This window comes from Aspergillus fijiensis (genome assembly GCF_003184825.1).
Source record: "Aspergillus fijiensis CBS 313.89 unplaced genomic scaffold BO72scaffold_27, whole genome shotgun sequence".
Taxonomy (NCBI): Eukaryota; Fungi; Ascomycota; class Eurotiomycetes; order Eurotiales; family Aspergillaceae; genus Aspergillus; species Aspergillus fijiensis.
In genome coordinates this window covers 196,391-216,405 of record NW_024469003.1, presented here as the reverse complement: position 1 = coordinate 216,405, position 20,015 = coordinate 196,391, and the positions used below count along the sequence as shown (strand labels likewise).

Here is a 20,015-nt window from a genome sequence, read left to right as displayed (position 1 = left end):
ACCATTATGGACATGGAAGAAGTTGGGCTACTAGTTAAAGAGGGAAGAATGGTATTTTCAGAGAAGTTAGTATCGGTGCTACCTACAACGTACGCGGTGAGTCGGCTTTGATAAAATTACAAGAGCACCTCCAGTCTATCCAATCAATCCTTCATCGGCGGCGCAAGATATCAAGATCAATCCCCAGCAACTCCGTTCCTACGCCGGCAAATCATGAATCGCATATATAGTTTGTTTAGTCCCAGCTATGACCCGGTCAGTAAGAATTTGACAAGCATGTCGAGGATGTTCATCTTACCCAGTATCCTTCTGGCGAACAATGCCACCCTCACTACCAGTTTGCTTGCCCTGGATTCCCAATTAGCTGAGACTTTGATGTGAATATCCGCCTTAGAAGACTCACTGTATTCTGACCCTCGACAACCAGTTTGTCCATTTGGTAGAACTGGCTGATCACAGTTTGACGCTGGAGTGTATGTTAGTTTTAAATCCTCAGTAAAATCGGCGAAGGGCCCTGGAGCAGCGATGCTGGGCCCGAATGTCCCCGAAGCCATGACCCTCTCCTGGTATGACTAACCTTCAGCATCCGCAGGTTCTGGATTCCATCCTGGATCAATTCTTGTATCCGTCTATCTTCCGTCTCCTTCTGATGCTCGTGGAAGGCATCCACTGTGCGCCGGCGGGCGTACTCGCGGAAGTTGTAGTTCGAGAACTGGGAGGACTGACGCAGCAATGAGCGGAACTACACGAGTAATCGTGGGCGATTAGTCTTCAATTTCAAGCTGGTCACAAGGATACACTCAGGCTCCCCATGAACAAGGGAAACATACCAAGGAGCGGACCTGGAAGGCCGTATCGCGCCCGATCGTAGGGACAGACATGATGTCAGGCTTTCAATAAGAGTGGAGAGGGGAGTTTTCAGAATAGTATAGTTAAACAAGGGGGGATGAAAGTAAAGAGAATCGCTGATATGGATGATGCCTGAAAGACCCAAATGCGGCTATCTCCGAGCACGTCTTTTCCGAAATGCTGGACTGCGAAGCGTCTAGATGAAACGGACTCAAGTCAGTATGTGACGAGTTATTCCAAGTCAACCGCGATCAGTGAGCCAATATCGCCCGGAGAGTCTGGAGTAGCGAGGTTTGTAGGATAGAGGGGTAAAATTACCTGAGAACCAGCGCAAGTCGAAGTGGCGTCGGAAGAGAAGCTGTTCGGAGCAAGCAAACCAAAGACCGGGTCACGTCTTCAGTACCGAGGAGACTTTCACAGGTGTTCAGTTCAGCACGCAATGAACTCAACGAGACACAAGAGGTAAGGCTCAATTATGAAGTGGGAAGAATGAGGCCAAAGGAGGATAAGGCGCGGAGAGAAAAGGCAGGGAACAATAATGGAGAATCTCGGGAAATTCTTTTGGTGTTCGGCGGAGGTTGCGATGACGGAGTTAGTCGCTCGCCCGGCCTCCTCCACGGGGTCTCCGCCGCTTTCAAGCTTTCCCCTCTCGTCCTCCTCCACCAACACAACCAGCGCCTGTCATATTCAAAACAAACTGCTGATCGGCGCTCTGATCTGCTATCTGGCTCACGTCTGATCTTCCATTTACACTGCTTGTAGCCCAATGGAGCAGATCCCGACCCCTCCGGCTTCCCGCCATGGTTCACCCTCAACGGAGCATGGCTCCAATGAATCGAAGCCTGAACAGCAGCTGGACCATCTGCAGATGCTGGACGATTTGCTGGAGCGGTACCTTCACCTTTTAGATCAGCACCAAAAATTGCAAGCCGACTTGGGTGCCCGGCTGTCCTCGGTATGTTTGCGACTGTGCATGGCTTAACCATACATCGCAGGCGGACAATTGCTAAGATTCATCAGGGGTTCATTTCCCTCGCGCAGGCGAACTTTACTTGTTCACCTGGGCGCAGATACGGAGCAGATTACTACGATGAGCGCATGAAGGCGACAAGGAGAGTGTGAGTCCCAACACACCTCAGTTTCTTCGAGACTGTCCTCCTGTCTACCAGAACGCCTAACCAACCAATAAATCGCACCTATGCAGGAACCTACAAGAAGCGGCTTCCCACCCAGCTTCGGGGGCCGACTCGACTCCCAAAGAAGAAACTTTGGAGAAGACTTCCTCAACAGGAAGGTTCCAGCATAGCTTCGCAATCGAATCCGTCACGGTCGAGCAGCCCAAGGAGCGATCCGAGATGGACGACGAAAACGAATCCTCTTCAATGGAAGATACTGCAAATGCCGAAGACGATGGGACCCAAGACGCCGAAGAAAGCACAAGCCAAGCCGCTGCCTCAGGAATGGCTGCGGATACTCCTCCAGCAGAAGCGGAGACAGATACGAAGTCGAAGAAAGCGAAGAGGCGTTTTCGGTCGTCGGATCCGATCTACTGGTACGGAATCTTGTTGCCCCTTTCTTTGCGTAGCGCCCAGAAGTCCTTCACCGAAGCTGTCGAGGGTCGGGTCTCGGAATTGGCCAATGTTGTTGTTGAGATGCGCACGGTGGAGCAGCAGATCGAGAAGGTAAGAAGTGCGATAGGCCAAGAATAATAAGTGAAGATGTCTTCGCAGGCACAGCCGCAACACGAACGCCGGAAGATGGAGTCTTTGTATATGAACCAGCGAGCTATGGACATGTTCTTAATGAGCTCTAGAAGACCTCAGCTCCACCTTCAAATTAATTCTTCGGAATTGTAGAGACATTGTCGGATCTCGCCGGTGGTCAGTCCTGTCGATAGACCCGATCTATTTTTGTAAACAGATAATGGAGTCAAATGGACCCAGGATAATGATATAATAGCGTTGTGAACTTGTAAAGGATGCTAGAGCTAGAGCTAGAACTAGAACTGGACTATGAATCATCATTGCTAGAGATAGGGGGAAAAGGGGATCACTGGGCAAAAGAGAGAGGGGGAAAGAGAAGAGAAAGACTTGTTTGTGGCCTGAGGTTTTTTTTCCGGCCTGTTTCTGGGACTTCTTCCAGTTCCATCTCCGCCTGCCTCCCTCCCTCCCTCTCCCTTCTTCTCCTGCTAATCTTCTACTGCGTACTTCTTCTGTTTACTAACTTACTTCTTCTCCCTTCGTCATCATCATCATCATCATCATCATCATCATCCATCATATTCACCCTCCACTCGGTTCAGTCCCGCAATAAATGAAAAAAGAGGAGACTGGAACTATTCTTATCCATTCTCCTGCATCTTTCCCGCGTGGCAGGTCCCTCATATGATCTTTGCCAGCCAGAACAATAAACAATACGTACCATCATAACAGCGACTGTTAAGCGATAAACTCTATTTTAATCATTTTAATGAGTTCCGTACCTCGCTAACCTCAAACTGGCCTTGTGCCCGAGCAACTATCCTGGCGAGAATGGCCTAACAATCCGACTAGCCCTTGTTTGTATGATTATGATTATGATTATTATCATGATAATGATCATGGTTATTGCAGTATGATGCTGATCCATGGAATTGAGCCGTCAGCACTGCCGCTGGAAGGACAGGACCAAATCATGGCACGAACCACCCCCCGGTGCACACGTCGCTTGACTCGCTTCATGAATTCCTGGTGGAACTCTCCCCATTCTGCGGACTGAGGAGTGAATGCAATTCGTGATTCTTGCCTCCGACGCCCGTGTTTCCGGTTGTTCGTTCTGCACCATCATTGGACCTTCACCCACGGATGGACTTCACTGGTTTCATGTTGAAGTTCCAGGGCCGCAATGCCGCTCTCCAGCGAGTGGCACTTCTGCTCAAGCTGAGACTCTAGTGTCAACCGCCATGCTCTTTGGTCCCTCTGCGAGTCTTGGGTGTGCCCCGCCCGCCCAATGGCCGCTCGCCGTCCCTTGTATTTCCTCCATTATGGGTCTTAGCTCCGGTCCCTTAGCTCCTCCCGTTTACTCAGGATCTCAATTTCTGGCCTGTCTATGGTCCTTGCCGTCTCGCCTATTCGACTTCTCCGGTCAAAATGACTGGAATATGCATAATCTTGCGACTCTTGGTGTCTCCATAATCCAGCAGCGCTTTGCATTGTGTGTGCAAGATTATCTGCAAGCGAGGGGAAGGGGAAAAAAGCAAATTGAAACAAAGAAATACTATCTAATCCATATCAATTGATCATCCCCGCGGGTGTCGATTTGTTGCGTCCGGCGCATCTCCATGAAACGAGGCACCACCCACTCTGGGAATTGAGTACAACGACGGCATATCTGCGGCGGTTAGACTATCCTGAAGCCTAGTAGCAGTTTAGCAGGTCATCCGGTGCTCCTAAGGATCTAATCCCTTCCGTCACAAACGACCTCCCGTGCCTGTCTCCGCGCTATCGCTTTGGCTCCAACTCCACCTAGACTTGAACGGGTGTGACTCCCAAACGTTTGCGCCGGCGCACCCTGCTTTGAGTCCAGTCCCTGGGCAAAGCACGGAAATGAAGTGTCTTTAGTATCTCCCTCCGACTTTTAGGTTTGCTGGGTTTCCGGAAACCCCTGGGCCTGACTTTCCGTCCGTGGGAGGCGTTATCGCCCAAAGACCTGCTTGCCGTCTATACACGCGCTGGGAGTTGTTTTCTTCTCTTTTTACTTCGTACTGTCCAGTCGTCCGCTCTTTTCTCTTGGGGGTAAGGGCTAGAGGTCCTTTCGATCCCTTTGGTCGGTTCTTCTTTTCTTTGTGGGAGATTCTGTAAGTTCCCATTTCGTGTCTTAGGTGAATCATGACGAAGGCTTGCTGATTTTCAATTTCTGTTCTATGCGCTCAGGGGCTTGGTGACTAGCCGGGGATTCTTCTTAGACTTTGCAAGTCTTATAGTATGTTCTTGTGACTTAGAGTCTTTGAATTGCTTCTTCCTTTTCTTTTGAGTAAGACCTGTTTCTTGTGGTATGCACCCTCGATCGTCTCGCTGCCTACAATGTGCACCAGCCGACTTGCGACATTGAACTTACCTGTCCCCTCCAGAGGCATTGAGTGCCCTTACGATCATTCTCAACATCCACCTTCTTTTGAAATCCCAAGTCTGTTGTTACTAGGCAACGGACAGACGCAACTTATCAAACTTCCATCAGCGTCACCCGCTCAACCTGTCTACAATCGCTCGCTTATCGACGCCGCGGCTGGGTTACCTTTCGTCAGCGATCAGTTGCCAGCCAGCAGAGCGGTACCAGCTCTTGTTTTATGCGCTAGCAAGGATCGAACTCACTCACCGCGACATCATATCGCGCTTGCTGCAGTTGTCATCTCCCGTTCCACGCTAATACATGGAACCTAACCCAGCGGATACGGGCTCTGAGCCCGTAGAGAGAAAAGGATCAGTACGACGAGCAAGGGAGATGCTGAAAGCTGGAAAACGTCCCGAGCCAGCTCCAGAACCAGTGTCTACTTTCAGGACCAATCCGGCTCATCTGACACAATGGCCCCTACCCAACGATGGACTTCAGCAGATCGACGTAGCCAACGCTCACGCGCGACTACTAGTTCCCAAAGGTCCTCCACCACAGCGACCCCCACGGCCCGACTGCCCTTCGCCTTCTGTGTACTCGGAAAGGAGCGTTGACGTTGTACCCAGCCCGCTAAACATCAAACGGCCTGTCCCGTCCTTCTCGCAACCTCTCCCAATTCAACATGCACCGCGACCAGCAATCAGAATTCCAATTCCCCCTAGCCCAAGCACTCTTGCAGGTTCGACGCCCCGAGCATCCATTGCCACTGAAGACCTATTTAGACAGTCCGGAGTTTCGTCAGTCGCTACAATCTCTCTTACTGACCTGCCGGGGACGGCTCATTCATCACCCACGGAGCATGTTGCTTCCTCAGCATTTCCACTGAAAAAGGCGGGTGGCCTTGCTCCGCCGATGCCAGCAGCTCGACCAACTGATAATCGTGGATCCTCCGTCTCACCGATTCCCGAGGAATTGCCCGACAGCCCCACGATCTCAAGGGAGCTTCACGCGCCAAGTCGCCCATATCCTCCTAGTTGGTGCTCTGGGCCAGCCGAGTCGGAGATATTAGGTACTTACTTGGAAGGCGACTCCGATGATAGTGGATCACAGCATTCTTTGCAGGTAGCCGCCCCTGCGCTTCTGAGGCAGGCAAGTATTGGAACCCGCGGAAAGCCTGCATTGCGCACCATCCAGAAACCCAGTACAAACTCGCCTGTACCACCATCGGAGAAAACCCCAGCGTCTGCCAGACCAACTACGGCCGATACAGCGGCCACAGTGGCAGTTTTGAAAGAGATAGCTGCTGGAAGAGAGCGGAACGATAGCATGTCAACAGTATCTTCTGGCTCGACACATTTTGGTACGGAGAAAGCGCCGATTATGCTGGATCTCAGTGCTGAACATCCCGCTCTGGCTCGCCCCTACGATAACAATGCGGCCCTGAGAAAAGAGGTTGGAGGACTCCCCAAGGCAGCGCCGACAATAAGCGAAACAAGGCCAATGGGCCGTCGACCTCCTCGATTGAATATGACTGCTGTTCGTGATGCAGAGGCTCGTGGAAGTTTAACAAGCTTACCTGATTTGATTCGCCGAGCGACCAAACTCGCGTCTAATCTCGAGCATGGACGAACTGCAAGCAGAAATGATTTACTCAATGGAGGAAATCCTCGTTTTCGTAAGTGACCTGGTTGTGTTTGATCTTTATATCACAGAATGCTAATACGTTCAAACAGACCAGAGACGTAACTCGGGATCGATACAGAGTATTCTAGCATCTTTCCCACCCCCTGCCGCGGTACAGGACGGCGCTCACTCATCCTGGCCTTTCTTTTTCCGAAGATCCACGCTCCATCAAATCCACTCCAACGAGCCTCCCAGGGAAGTGGATCAGGAAAAAGCCCAACCAAAGCAGACCCGCCGCTGCTGTGGTATGCCCCCATGGCTTTTCGGACTTGTCTGTGTCATTATCATCATCATCATCTTAGCCGCTGTTCTGATCCCTGTTTGCTTGGTCGTTCTTAAGCACAAGTCGAGCGGGTCTGACTGTGCGAAGACAACACCGTGTGAGAATGGTGGTGTCAGTGTTTCGAGCGGCAATGTCTGCTCCTGTGTTTGCGCCAATGGCTTTACAGGCACTCGTTGCGTAACTGCCGGCGATGCCAGCTGTGTTACAGCCAAGATCAACAACAAGAGTGCCACCATGGGTAGTGACCTTCCAGACTTATTCGAAGGCGCCCAGCAGGATTACAGCATCACACTGGATGAGACGACTATCATGGCACTGTTCAGCCAGAATAATGTCTCGTGCACGACCGAGAATAGCCTGGTGTCCTTCTCCGGCATTTCGACGAGCAGCAGTAAATCGCGCCGTGCTTTCCTTCCCTGGTACGACCTGACAGAATCTTCCAACTCCAATCCACTGCCATTTGCCTACGAACAACCACCGCCGACCTCGGCCACACCGAATCTGCCCACGCAAGTTCTCGCTGCCCGTGCCTCTATTGCTACAGAGAACGGGATCATCTTCGACGACACTCCACCGACCAAGACCGGGCAAGTTGCGACGGACACCGCCACCGCCACAGCAACAGCCACTCATGCAGCGACGGCCACAGATGTCCGTCATCCAGGATCTCAAACGACCTCGACAGTGACAGCAGCAAGTTCTTCGCCCACGTCAACGGCGGGTGCGTCGTCGTCCTCCAATTCAACGACGGTGATCACAAGCAAAGCCCTGAACTTCGCTCGAATCTCGGTCCTGTACATATTCCAGGAGACCGGCACCCTGTTTGCTGCCACTTTCGCAGAGAACGACCTCCAGCTGTACCTGACGAACGTATACAACGAGGAGTCGAAACACATCCATGCCGTCGACCTGGCTCCAGCCGGCTTGAAAGGGAATTTCACTCTGAACTTCGATCAGTATCAAATCACCTTGCCGAGTGGGAACGTGGTCGGAGGATGATTGATATCCCTGGGTGTGGACTTTTAGTGGTTCAATCCTTTTTTCGCGCAATTCATCATAATATCAAACCCAATTGTACTCTTAGCACTAGCACTAGCACTCGCAATGTCAATAAATCTGCCCGACCCAAGCCAACTCTTTTGGAATTCCAAGTCTGAAGCGTAGCTGGGAAGTAGTAGAGTAGCTGAAAAGTTTTTTTTGTGTGTTCCCTACCCCGGCAAAATAGATGAGGAGCAGTACTCTTCCCAAGAAAGATGATCATCCATGATAAGTTAGTGCTAGCTGGTACCACTTGACCCCCTTACCCCATATCTGGAACAATTCGAGTAAAAAAGAAGAATCCTATGTACATGTACAATATACAACCGCCAAACCCACCCGAGAACTCCAACCTGCATGCATGTGCAACAAAAAAATTTCCACGAGATTTTCCGCAATCAAGGCTCATGTTTTACACAAGCACCAACGACGTTCAAGATGTTTCAATTTCATCTCAACACCAGCATAACCAAAAAAAACTAGGTAAAGAGCGACGCATTCGGCGCCAAGCCCTCGTAGGGCGAATAGTCCTCGACCAACCAGTCGAGCCGGGCGCGACGCTCATCGAGGATCATGCCCTCGGCCTCCCAGCGCTTCCGCTCGAGGATCTTCTGCTGCACCAGACTTTCGCTGCTGCTGCTGCTGCTGCTGCGGGGGAGCCACGAAGACCACGACGAAGAAGAAGAAGACGTGCGTTGGTGGGCGGCCTTCTCAACGGCCTCATCTTCCTCCTGTTCGGCGCGGGCGATGAGCTGGTTGACCATGGTCTTCCAGTTGGCGAGGCCGACGCGGAGGCAGTCGGCGCAGCGGACGTTGGCGACGGGTTCGGGGTCCGAGCCGGGGGAGTTCAGCTCGAGCATGGTGGCCTCGGCCATGTCGACGGCGTCGCGGGTCCAGGCGAGGCCAGATTCCTGGGAGGAGGAGGCGAAGAGGATCTCGCCGATGTAGGTCATGAGGGCGGCCTGGTCGCAGACGGTGGCCGGGGTGCGGGCGGGCGGGGCGTCGCCGGTGGGTGGCGGGGGCGGGTAGGCGGCGGGGCGGAGGGTGGTCTGCAGCTTGTTGAAGAAGGAGCGGAAGGGGTCCGGCGAGCGCGGCAGGGTCGGGGTGTACGCGGTGGTGGACTCGCCCACGCCCGCGGGGATGGAGCGGCGGGCTTTGAGCACGGAGGTGAAGATCGAGAGCGCGGTCGGGAGGTTGCCCTGGCGGGCCTGGTGGACGGCCTGCGCCGTCGACACGCGCAAGATGTTCTCGGACGGGAAGTGCTGGCCGTCGTTGCGGAGGATGCCCGTCTTCGTGTCCACCACCGCGATCGGGTCGCTGGTGGTGGTGGTGCCGGAGACCGCGATGTCCATCGCCCACTGGTATACCTCCTCCGCGGTGGCTGCCAGGCCCTTATAGGCGAGCCAGTCCGCGTACGCGAGCGCCGCCTCGACCTTCTGGCCCGTGGTGAAGCCGCGCGTCGTGAGGATCTTCACGTAGAAGGACTGCGGCGGCGGGGAGGCCGGCTCGCAGTCCTCCTCGTGGAGCACCTTCTTCTGCTTCGTGGGCATGGGCTTGGGCCGCGGGTTGGAGGGCCCGACGACGTACTCGGCCGGCGCGGAGACAAGCTGCTTGCGATCCGTCATCCAGCCTTCGAGGGACTCGGCCGCTTTGGCGGCGCCCATCAGCGCCTGGTAGTAGCCCCGGCGCCATGGTTCGCTCTTGGCGGTGATGTCGTAGCCCGTTTTCCCGACCCCATCCACCAGGAATCCGCCCTCGGCTTGGTCCACGATGCCCTTGCCTTCGAGTTCCGGATCCTCGAGCTGTTCCAGCAGGTCCCGCAGGAAACTCCGGACCATGGCCCAGTCGGTCATGAGCTTGCCGATTTTCTCCGGGTTCTGGTGCGCTTGCGCCGACCGCAGTCGCCAGCGGTTCTTCCACGACCATTCGTCGGGCGTGGGCCATTGGTGTTCGAGCTCGGCTTGGTTAACGCCGATTTGGACCACATTAAAAAGGAGGAGGATGGCGGTAAATGAGAGAGCGAGCTTGAGGCTGCCTGAGATGCGTCGGCGGTAATAGTTGCGGCTCTCGGTGGAGATAAGACGGGCAACATGACGGCGGAGGTGGATGGACAACGGGGGAAGAGGGAGGCTGGTGGAGGTGGGCGTGAGGAAGTCGAGTTGAGGGCGACTGGGCGGCGGGGCTAGAACGAGTTGTCGCGAAGTCTGCGTAAATGGTCGTTGAGTGAGGCGACGAGAGCTGTGTAGCACCGGCAATCGCAGCGGGCGATTCAGGCCCGCTATTCGAGAGACGGACATGCGAGGAGGCAACATCCTCAGGGATTCAAGAGTTGTGACAGTTGTGTGGTTGTTGTTGGAGGAACTTGAATAACTGAAATGCGGAGATTGAAGGTTGAAAGACGGAAGAGCCGTGTTGGTGTTTCGCGTGTTTGCATTTCTGTCTCAATCGGGCTTAGCTTACTTAAGAGCAATTGCAGTAGCATAGTTACTATGCAGTGGGGGAATCAATAATAATATTCAAAGCCAGTAATCTCTATAGACAATTGTCCTTCTAAATCACCCTGGATCTCACAAGCCCTGCCTGTATTCCACATGATACCATGATACAAGAAAATAAAATCACAAAAGTTTTCCGAAAGCGCCTACGCTAATTTAGTTGCGGTCGAAGTAGCCCTCGCTCTCGAGCATGAGGATGATCTCGTGCACAATGCTGCGAACGCTCTGCTTGGAAACGTCGACAGTGAGATCGGCGTTGGAGGGAGCCTCATAGGGGTCGTCGACACCAGTGAAGCCCTTGATCTCGCCGCGGCGAGCCTTGGCGTAGATACCGCGCTTGTCGGTCTTCTCGCAGTGCTCGAGAGGGGTGGCGACGTGAACAAGGAAGAAGTTACCACCACCCTGGGTGACGGCGTCACGGGCAGCCTTGCGGGACTCCTCGTAGGGAGCGATGGGGGCAGCGATGACGGCCGCACCGGCGCGGGTCAGCTCACCGGCAACGAAGGCGATGCGCTGGATGTTGGTGTGGCGGTCCTCGCGGCTGAAGCCCAGCTCGGAGGAGAGCTCGTGGCGGACGGTGTCACCGAGCAGCAGGGTGACGGAGCGACCGCTCTGCTGGTTCAGGGTGACCTGAAGAGCACGAGCGATGGCGTCCTTGCCGGAGTTCATGTAACCAGTGAGGAAGATGGTGAAACCCTGGCTGAAGCGGGGAGGGTTGGACTCGCGGAGGATCTTGACAACCTCGGGGTAGGAGAACCACTCGGGGATGTGGGCACCGGTACGCAGGCGGTTGCGGAGCTCGGTACCGGAGATGTCGAGGGTCTTGACGCCAGCGGGAACCTCGTCCTTGGGGCGGTACTCATCGGTGTCGGGCAGGTAGGTGACCTGCTGAAACTCGACGACCTCGATACCAAGCTCGTCCTTGTACTTCTCGACGGCGTGCTGAGCATCGTAAGGGCCGTAGAACTCCTGACCCTTGGAGTTCTTACCAGGACCAGCGTGGTCACGGCCGACGATGAAGTGGGTGGCACCGTGGTTCTTACGGATGATGGCGTGCCAGATGGCCTCACGGGGACCACCCATACGCATGGCCAAGGGCAGGAGACCGAGAACGGCCATGCCGTTGGGGTAGCGGGGGAGGAGAGCCTGGTAGGCACGGACACGGGTGAAGTGATCAATGTCACCGGGCTTGGTCAGACCGACGACAGGGTGGATCAGGACATTGGCCTGACGGGCACGAGCAGCGCGGACAGTCAGTTCACGGTGAGCTCTGTGCATGGGGTTTCTGATTGATCGTTAGTCAGGTTCTGGGACAAGGAGGGAGAACAGGACAGAGTCTAGATCAGCCACACATACCTGGTCTGGAAAGCAACAACTCGGGTCCAGCCGAGCTTGTCAAAGTGGACGCGCAATTCCGCGGGAGTGTCTAGAAATCAGGTCCACTAGGTCAGTCTGGCGCTTTGCATTATTGTTTCAGGTGTCCGCGCACGGATGGTGATGACGACGTACAGCGAAGACCGACATAGTCGTAGTGGTTGAGCTTGTTGACAGCCTCGAGCTTGCCACCAATGTAGAATTCCTGGACCTTGGTGTTCAGGTACTTGATGGCAGGGTGCTCCTCATCTCCGCCAAAGACTAGCTTGGCTTCCTTCGTCCTAGATCAGGGGTAAAAGCGCACTGGTTAGCTCAACCGTTCAACCGCGTCATCAAGACCCACTATCTGCAAGTCCCCGGCACTCTGTAACGCCCGCTTGCCGTAGACCGACGGAACGCCAAGCGATGCCACTCCCGCTTCAACTTGATTTCGAAACGTCGATCAGGCCATCGCGAGCACCGGGAGACTTTTTTTTTTCCGTCGTCACACGTTCACAAGACAGCAACACGGGTATTGACTCACTTGTCAGGGCGGTAGATGTCCTCAATGGTCAGGATGGCCAGGTTGCGGTCGTCACGGAAATCACGAAGGGTGACACGAGAGCCGGCCTTAAGCTTGAGGTCGTCGATGGTTTGCTGGGAGGCATCGAGGGTAATGGGCATGGAGAAGACGTTGCCGTCAGCGAGGCGGCAGTTCTCGCAAACACTAGAGAGCGGAGATGACGATCAGCACACTGGTTGCTTCGCTTTCAATGTATCCCAACGACTTCAAACAGAACAAGTTTTATCGAATGAATCGCTTGATTTGTAGCAGCATGTAAATGCGATGCAATGGTCACATACCCGTCGAAGTCCTTCTGCGTCATGAAGCCTGGGCTAAAGTTAGCCTGCGAATGTTTTGCGGTCCAATAATAGCAATTGGACCTGGAGTGACCTGGAATATCCGACTAACCCTCGAGAGGACTGAAACCACCGTTCATGATGAGTTCCAAATCGCAGAGCTGGCGCTCAGTGAGGGAGATGGCGGGGAGGATCTCGGCCTCGGCGGCCAACTGGTCGTGGCGGGGAGCATCGCGGGCGAGAAGGTCCTTAAGGACACCACCGTGAGGAGAGTTGGCCATGGTGAATGGAGGGAATGTGAGGAGGAGAAAGGAGGATGTAAGAGGAAGAGGAGGGAAAAAAAGGGAACTCCGAATGGAGGTGGGGGTGAGGGAAGAAGAGAAGTTTATAAATGGAGAGAGAGAGAGGGGGCAGAGGAAGGGAATGGATGGAGGGGGAACAAGTTAAAAGAAAGACGAGAGGGAGGGGAGGGGGGAAAACTAAGTTACTAAGTAAATGCCCGCGGAGATAAAAAAGATACTACTACTACTACTACTACTACTACTAAAACAACCTGGTTGAACAAGACCAAGGAAATTCCAGGTTGGAGTAACTATTCGTCTATAGGATGGAAGACTAAAAATGGCCAGACAATTGAGGAAATCCAGGCTTCGTCAGATGGTGGAGCAGCCCGACTCTTGGTTCGGGGAGGGTCTACGTATGTTATCCTCGTCACTTGTCAATTGTTGTGTCGAGGTGAAATTGTAAACTGTAAACTCTATGATGGATGTACCTGACTTTCTTTTTCTTTTTCTTCCTTTTTTTCTTTTTGCCTTTTTGCCCCTCAGTCGCACGGATTTCTGCCTCCGATTGCGCCATTCCAGGCTCTGAGCATGCTATGCCTGTACCCTTATTTCTAGCCGGCTTCTAGAAGGCACATCTTTGTTTGCTTGATCAAGGATCTCTGAACTATACGAAGTATCAATCGATTCATTACCACCCATCCATCCACCCATCCGTCCATGACTTCCTCCTCTACCCCACAATCCCCCTAATTGCTCGAAGACACGAGTCCCTCGGAGATCTGAGCAACCGAAAAAGCACCAGCGTCGTCATCGTGCACCTCCAGTATCAGCCACATAATCTCCCACGGCGGCAATCCGAGGCAAGCATGGAGGACCGTCATACCCGCAAAAAGCCATGATTTTCAGGGGTCTTCAACATGTACACGTAGATAGATGTGTCGGAAGGAAAGCGCCCCAGCATCCCGACAGAATGATTGCGATGCTCCGAGACGATCCTCATGCAACCTTTAAAGCCGAGATGAAACGAAGCTGGGAGGAGCCTCCTCCGATCGGCGGATCGGCTCAGGCTTCCTTCAGGTGTCAACCTCCAAGTTGAACCCCTCCCCGTCTCCGATCCCAGGCACAGTGGGTCACGTGGGTACCCAGCACAATCACGACATCCCCAGTCCGGCTTGCGTGATCGCTGACGCCATCGGCGAGGGGATTTTTTTTTTCTTGATCCGCGGGGCGGATCTTGGCACGTTGCTGCTCAGGTGACCCGCTTGCCCTAACCTTTACTTGCATTCAACACCATATCATCGAGTCTAAATTGCATTCATGAAAGAACTATTGACTAAGAGTCTAACATCATTTATAAGTGAATCCATGACCATGGGTGCCAGGAAATATCACTGGGCAAATCTATTTCTCTGAATGTCGAGGTTGGGGTGGGCAGTATCACGAGTTTCTAGAGATGATGCGATACCAGGCATTTATGTCGACAGGGTTGGTAGCACATAGACCCTACCGAGACATGGGGTTCATCCAAACCATCCCCAGGTGACCTCGACGCGCTTGAGCCTTGCGGCCCGCAGATGGAACTGTCCATCTCATTCCGATGAGGTTCGTGACTGCCTAGTCCAGGGTCTCAGGGTCCAACGCGGCACAGCACACGGCTGACAGCTGGAAACCTGAGATGCGCCACCCACAGATCTGGCACCGTTGCAATTTGAAAACCAAATCCCTCAAAAGTTCTTTCAAAGCAGGTGGTAGACATGCCCCAACTCTCAGCTTACGTACGTCCCAGGAGCTGCTGCTGCCATGGGTTAGCAGTATATGACATGCAGTGCGTAGCATCAAGAGATCAGGCTGGATCCGCAAGTATTGTCCCCATGGTCCGTCCAATAACAGAAGGCTTCTGGATATCATGGTCCAGCAACAGGGTTGTGCTGTTCGTTGTGGCTTGACACGGTTGTTGCACAGTGGATACAAGACCCTTCGGTATACGTCACCCCAGACGAGCTAGACCCTCCTGTGTTTTCTTAGTTAGTCCGGACAAGAGCCTTAATCCAACCTCTGTTCATCACGCAAAAGCAATCAATTGGGCTGGTTTTGCTTTCTGTCCATGAAGTGTGTAGATATGTCTGTGGCTGAGAGTGTGCATGACTTGGTGGGTACAGTAACCCTTCTCTACAAACAGATGAGATTGATAAGATAAGATCCCTGGCTGTGTCAGGATGTCTCAAATCCATTCCAAGTTGTCGGTTGATCACTCCATTAATATAGCCAGGATCGACTGTCGATCGTCCATCAAAACTGTTTCAGAAGCCCAAACTCCCCTCTCCAAGATGGAAGCGCTTAATTGTAAAGACAATGCTGTGTTGTTGTCTATCTCGAATGAAGTATCTCAGCCAAGCCTTGAGTGCATCTATACCAACAACCTCGAGCTCATTCTTGTGCTCAGTTGCAGGAAAACATAAATCCTGGGGAGAGAGACTGCGACAGCCTCTAGACCCTCACAAAGACTCTTTTGCGATGGATTTCAGCGAAGAAAAGAGGAAAGTCACTGCAGGATTGCTGATTGCAAATGGGCATGTAAATCACTGTAGTTCATGTCTACAAAAGCTACCTCTTGTCGCGAAGATACACAAAAGGATTCCCAGTGTGGAAGATACGATATGAGAGGGATTAGTTGGGATACACCGCTTATTGCTCAATGTCTCAGACGAAAACCCTGCGTGGTACAGAACCCCACCGTGGCCGCACCATAATTAGTGGGTACAAGGGTACGTATACTGCTCCTAGCCAACAGAGGAAGCAACATATTCAGTGACATGTGAAAAGAATTTCTTGGAATAGAATGATGTATTGCAGTCATTAAAGTACCGAGTGCTTTTGTAAATTTCTCCGCCGACCCGGTATGTACAGTAGTCCCGAAGGATCAGGGTTGGGCGGATGAGTTTCGGTCCCCATTATGTACATTTGGATAAAAAGCAGCAGACAGAAAAATTCATGACACATAATGTCCCAAGATTCCAGGCCCAGGGAACAGCAAGTCGTATGTAAAGAGCAGAAGAGTGATATCAAGGCTATGTGAACTCCGCTAAACCTCCGATGGAATGTGAACGCCGTGGTATATGCAAAGAGAGAAAATCAGATCTCGGGATGGAATCATTGAGCAGAAGTCGTGAGGGAGGTCTGGAAAGCCTGCGAAATGGCTTCCTCCTGGCGCTTACGCTCCATCTCCATGAGGTACTGTGCATACTTGGAGCGGGGGTTGTGGATGCCACACTCGGTCTTGGCCTGGCCCTTCCAGCGCCCGGAACGCTCATCCTCGTTCTCTTTGACGGGCTGGGTGGAGTGGTAATCGCCGATACTCTTGTAGCCACGGTCGAGGAGCTCGTTGTAAGGGACGTTGTTCTCCTTGACGTACTGCTTGACTTGATCGAAGGACCAGTTGGCGAGAGGGTTGATCTTGATCAAGCCAGCCTCGTCAACCTCAATGATGTCGATGTCACCACGCTTGCCACCCTGGCTACGGCGGCGGCCAGTGAGGACGGCGTGAACGTTAAGTTCACGGTAGGCGCGCTGGGCGGGCTCAACCTTGGCAGCCCAGTCGTAGAACTGGTCATCTTTCTCCCAGAGGCGGGGACCGTGCTTCTTGGCGAAGTCCTCCTCGGTCTCACAGCCTTGGGGCTTGTAGACATGGATGGTGTTCAAAGGGTACTTCTCACGGACGCGGTCGACCAGAGCCAAGGTCTCGGGGAAGTGGTGGAGGGTATCGAGGAAGATCAAGTCGACCATCTGAGGCCGGGGCACAGCCAACTTGGACAACATATCGATAGTGACCAGACCAGTCAAGCCAAAGGCAGTGGTCTGGTAAAGGTGAGGCAGTGAAGTGACACACCATCTCAGGACGTCTGCATCCATGTTGTTAATTACTTGGTCCAGGGCTATCTCAGGAGAACTCGGACTGACCTTGAGGCTCGAGGAACTGCAATTGTCTGTTGAGGAACTTCAAGTGTGGCTTGGTGAAGACAATCTCAGGAGAATAGTCATCACTCGAGCTGCCACTGACATAGCCAGAGTCTCTGGAGTCAATGGCCTCGCCATCAGAGGGGTAGTTGTCAGACATCTTGGCAGGCATCTTGACTAGGAGTAGTGCTAATATAGAGAGAGGGGCAAGGGCGATAGAAGTTAAGTAATGGAATTGAGGAGAAGACGAAAGTAGACAAGTCTATTTGTATGATAATGAGAAAGGCCTGAAGAAGTATGATTCGGATTAGGCGAGAGAAGGGATAGGAGGCGAGGAATGATGTAGACAAGACACAACAGAGGACGAACTCGAGGACTCCGATATAAGAGGGACCAGGCAGGGGCAATCACGACATCATCGGGAAAACGGGGAGTCCGTTCTCCCTTTCGCCCTCTTCCCTCCATACTTGCTGGGCCATTCTGCAGGGCTCGCGATCACGACATCGCCTGTGACCGCTTGCCCGATGGGGAGAAGGGCAGAAAAAATCCTTCTCTCGGCTTCTGGGGAAATCACGCAATACTTGCACTGCCGGTGCCTGCGCTTCCCCGGACCGGCTTATCTCAGCCGTTTTGGTCAGCTTCCTGCTGATAAATCGCGAAAGCCGAGGAGGAATCCCGGTTGTCTCACTTGGCTGATGGAACTTTCGGCGGAGAGACGAATGGAGACGAATGATGCAGATTAGACTCATGATTACGGAGTAATCATGATTAAATCAAATCAATCATGTTCCGTCAAAGTACTCCGTTTCCCGCAGCAGGTGCAGGTCTATCCAAAGTGTCAAGGATCAAGGACACCTTGCTCCCCGTGGGCTGTGAAAAACGAATTAGCGTCGAACGAAGAAGAATGATGATGATAAATGTAACACACCAACCCTGATCTTCCATGATTATCCATCGATTGATTACTCATGTACTCGTACTCGAATACTGGTTGAGTTAGTCATGGTGGGAGTAGTCTGTGGTTGTTGTTTTGCATAGCAAACATCTATCTACCCCACATAATGAGGCAAAGATGATGATGATGATGCCTGCTTGTGAATGAATGAAGGACCCATCATAATTTCTGCCGGGCGGTCAAGCCCACCAACTGGCATCTTTTTCCCCTCGGCCCGGCTCATCATGTGACATTTCTCCCCCCACGTGCCCGCCGATCCCCAATGGATGCTGCAGGGGAAAAGCGACCGACGAACCTCGACAACGGCTTGCCAGCTTTTTTCTTGACTCGTCCGCCTTGCTGCTATCTCTGCTTCTCCAGGGTTGAATTCCCGGCTGGTGGGCTGTCTTGATCGTCTAGGGCCTTCCATCACATCCCCTCTCCACTCCACTTTGAGCCAGCCTTCCTTCTCCGCGCATCTAATCAATCTCCTTTAGTCCCGAGATATCAACCGCTCCTCAACAATGGCCTCGCCTAACCCCGCCAACACCCGTCCAACCCGGCCTGTGTTGCGACAGACACTTTCCAGCAGCTCCTTCATTCAGGATCACCAGCAATACAAGCCCTCGGTTCCCATCCAGACTATCGGCAATGTGATTGGAAATGCTGGGAACGCTGGAAATGTTGGGAATGTCCCCGAGTCCTCCTTCGCGTCCTTGTCCCTCAAGGCGAATCCCATCAGTCCCGACCCCGAGAAGGTGACTGAGAGCGGCATCATCCACAGCATGTTTCATTCCCACGCCAACCCTCTGCAGACTGGTACTCAGCAACTGGTCGCGACTATCTTCTACAAATCTGCGGATCCCATTCATCCTCACCTGCACCCCGACTCCTCCCCGCATGCTAAGCCGGGAGATACGCTGCCCTCGCCCACCGTCCCCGTCGGTTCTGCCCCCACCATCGACATCGAGAAACTCCCTCGGGAGCCCCCTGCGCCGGAGCCCGAGCCTCTCGACCATTTGTACGGCCCATTTGTGTCGCAACTATGCCTGACCAACTTCCTTCAGATCATCGAGTCTCTTCCGACACCCTACCAGCGCACGAACACCTCACACCGTTGCCTGGAGGCTAATGAGCATCCTCGGGTGGTGGAAGTCACTTTCTCCCCGCCCCCCAACCCGGAATACCTGACCTTCGCAGACCTTCGCAAACATGAAAGCATCTGGCGTTTCGAGCGGGAATGGAATGTCGAGGTCGTACTTCAGCGGGAGAGTGTTTTCCGTCGTCACAAGCGCCTCTTCGTCTTCGATATGGACAGCACACTGATCCAGAACGAAGTCATCGATGAGATTGCCAAGTTCATCGGTGTCGAGAAGGAAGTTTCGGTCAGTCCTGGTCGAATGCTGTGGTTCAAAGAAATTTTGTACTGACCGAGCTGACAGGAAATTACGGCCCGTGCTATGAACGGTGAACTCGACTTCTCTGCATCCTTGAAGGAGCGGGTCTCCCTGCTGAAGGGTGTCCCCGCAGACGTCTTCGAGAAGCTGAAGTCGATCATCACCATCGCCCCTGGCGCACGCGAGCTGTGCAAGGCCTTGAAGACTCTTGGCTGCAAGATGGCAGTTTTGAGCGGAGGTTTCCAGCCTTTGGCGGAGTGGCTTGCTGGCGAGCTTGGCCTCGACTATGCTTTTGCTAATCATGTACGTGACCTTGAGTTTCATGTGTTCCGCCCGGGTAGCACAGTAACTGACCTTGCTAGCTTGAAATCGACCCCACCACACAAACCTTGACGGGCAAGCTGGTGCCATCATACCCGATCATCGACGCGGCCCAGAAACGCACGCTGCTGCACTCGATCGCGGAGCAGAACGGAATCCCGATCTCTCAGGTCGTTGCTGTGGGCGACGGTGCCAATGACCTGCTCATGCTCCACGCGGCTGGGCTTGGAGTTGCCTGGCGCGCCAAGAGCAAGGTCCAGCTTGAGGCCCCTACTCGTCTCAACGGAGAGAGCCTCGTAGACATCCTGTACCTGCTTGGACTAAATCGGGATGATGTCAAAGAACTGCTCGTATAATTCGGTCACGACACAAGGCCTGGAGTCTGTAAATACTGTCCATGACCGAACGATCGAATGGACCATCATTTTCCCACCAACTACTCGGCAAGGAACACATGGAAACGACACATTGAAG

The 20,015-nt window shown here is 53.2% G+C and overlaps 7 protein-coding genes across 7 annotated transcripts; 3 read left to right on the top strand and 4 right to left on the bottom strand.

The window, feature by feature from the left end:
* Window positions 1–38: 38 nt before the first annotated feature.
* BO72DRAFT_448661 (LYR motif-containing protein) lies at window positions 39–1,173 on the bottom strand. The gene is made up of 5 exons (XM_040944838.1): window positions 831–1,173; window positions 578–742; window positions 404–466; window positions 299–348; window positions 39–245 (listed from the first exon to the last, which is right to left on the bottom strand). Exons 1-5 carry the CDS (start codon window positions 879–881, stop codon window positions 236–238), a joined length of 339 nt encoding a protein of 112 aa, XP_040800687.1. The 5' UTR covers window positions 882–1,173; the 3' UTR covers window positions 39–235.
* Window positions 1,174–1,316: 143 nt separating this feature from the next.
* BO72DRAFT_448657 (uncharacterized protein) lies at window positions 1,317–2,682 on the top strand. The gene is made up of 3 exons (XM_040944837.1): window positions 1,317–1,804; window positions 1,870–1,967; window positions 2,054–2,682. The coding sequence occupies exons 1-3, from the start codon at window positions 1,616–1,618 to the stop codon at window positions 2,556–2,558; spliced, it is 792 nt and encodes a 263-aa protein (XP_040800686.1). The 5' UTR covers window positions 1,317–1,615; the 3' UTR covers window positions 2,559–2,682.
* Window positions 2,683–5,026: 2,344 nt separating this feature from the next.
* Window positions 5,027–8,162, top strand: BO72DRAFT_125914 (uncharacterized protein). The gene is made up of 2 exons (XM_040939048.1): window positions 5,027–6,613; window positions 6,672–8,162. Exons 1-2 carry the CDS (start codon window positions 5,257–5,259, stop codon window positions 7,901–7,903), a joined length of 2,589 nt encoding a protein of 862 aa, XP_040800685.1. The 5' UTR covers window positions 5,027–5,256; the 3' UTR covers window positions 7,904–8,162.
* Window positions 8,163–8,421: 259 nt separating this feature from the next.
* BO72DRAFT_430338 (uncharacterized protein) lies at window positions 8,422–10,314 on the bottom strand (the record flags this gene model as incomplete). The annotated part of the gene is made up of 2 exons (XM_040943105.1): window positions 8,633–10,314; window positions 8,422–8,578 (listed from the first exon to the last, which is right to left on the bottom strand). The coding sequence occupies exons 1-2, from the start codon at window positions 10,252–10,254 to the stop codon at window positions 8,422–8,424; spliced, it is 1,779 nt and encodes a 592-aa protein (XP_040800684.1). The 5' UTR covers window positions 10,255–10,314.
* Window positions 10,315–10,437: 123 nt separating this feature from the next.
* Window positions 10,438–13,018, bottom strand: sC (sulfate adenylyltransferase). Its single transcript, XM_040944836.1, has 6 exons — window positions 12,764–13,018; window positions 12,655–12,682; window positions 12,335–12,517; window positions 11,947–12,092; window positions 11,794–11,863; window positions 10,438–11,722 (listed from the first exon to the last, which is right to left on the bottom strand). Exons 1-6 carry the CDS (start codon window positions 12,930–12,932, stop codon window positions 10,594–10,596), a joined length of 1,725 nt encoding a protein of 574 aa, XP_040800683.1. The 5' UTR covers window positions 12,933–13,018; the 3' UTR covers window positions 10,438–10,593.
* A 2,920-nt stretch (window positions 13,019–15,938) lies between these two features.
* On the bottom strand, window positions 15,939–17,311 carry met16 (phosphoadenylyl-sulfate reductase (thioredoxin)). The gene is made up of 2 exons (XM_040939047.1): window positions 16,893–17,311; window positions 15,939–16,834 (listed from the first exon to the last, which is right to left on the bottom strand). Exons 1-2 carry the CDS (start codon window positions 17,059–17,061, stop codon window positions 16,086–16,088), a joined length of 918 nt encoding a protein of 305 aa, XP_040800682.1. The 5' UTR covers window positions 17,062–17,311; the 3' UTR covers window positions 15,939–16,085.
* A 1,036-nt stretch (window positions 17,312–18,347) lies between these two features.
* BO72DRAFT_496887 (phosphoserine phosphatase SerB) lies at window positions 18,348–19,897 on the top strand (the record flags this gene model as incomplete). The annotated part of the gene is made up of 3 exons (XM_040948661.1): window positions 18,348–19,208; window positions 19,266–19,523; window positions 19,583–19,897. The coding sequence occupies 3 exons, from the start codon at window positions 18,348–18,350 to the stop codon at window positions 19,895–19,897; spliced, it is 1,434 nt and encodes a 477-aa protein (XP_040800681.1).
* Window positions 19,898–20,015: the final 118 nt, after the last annotated feature.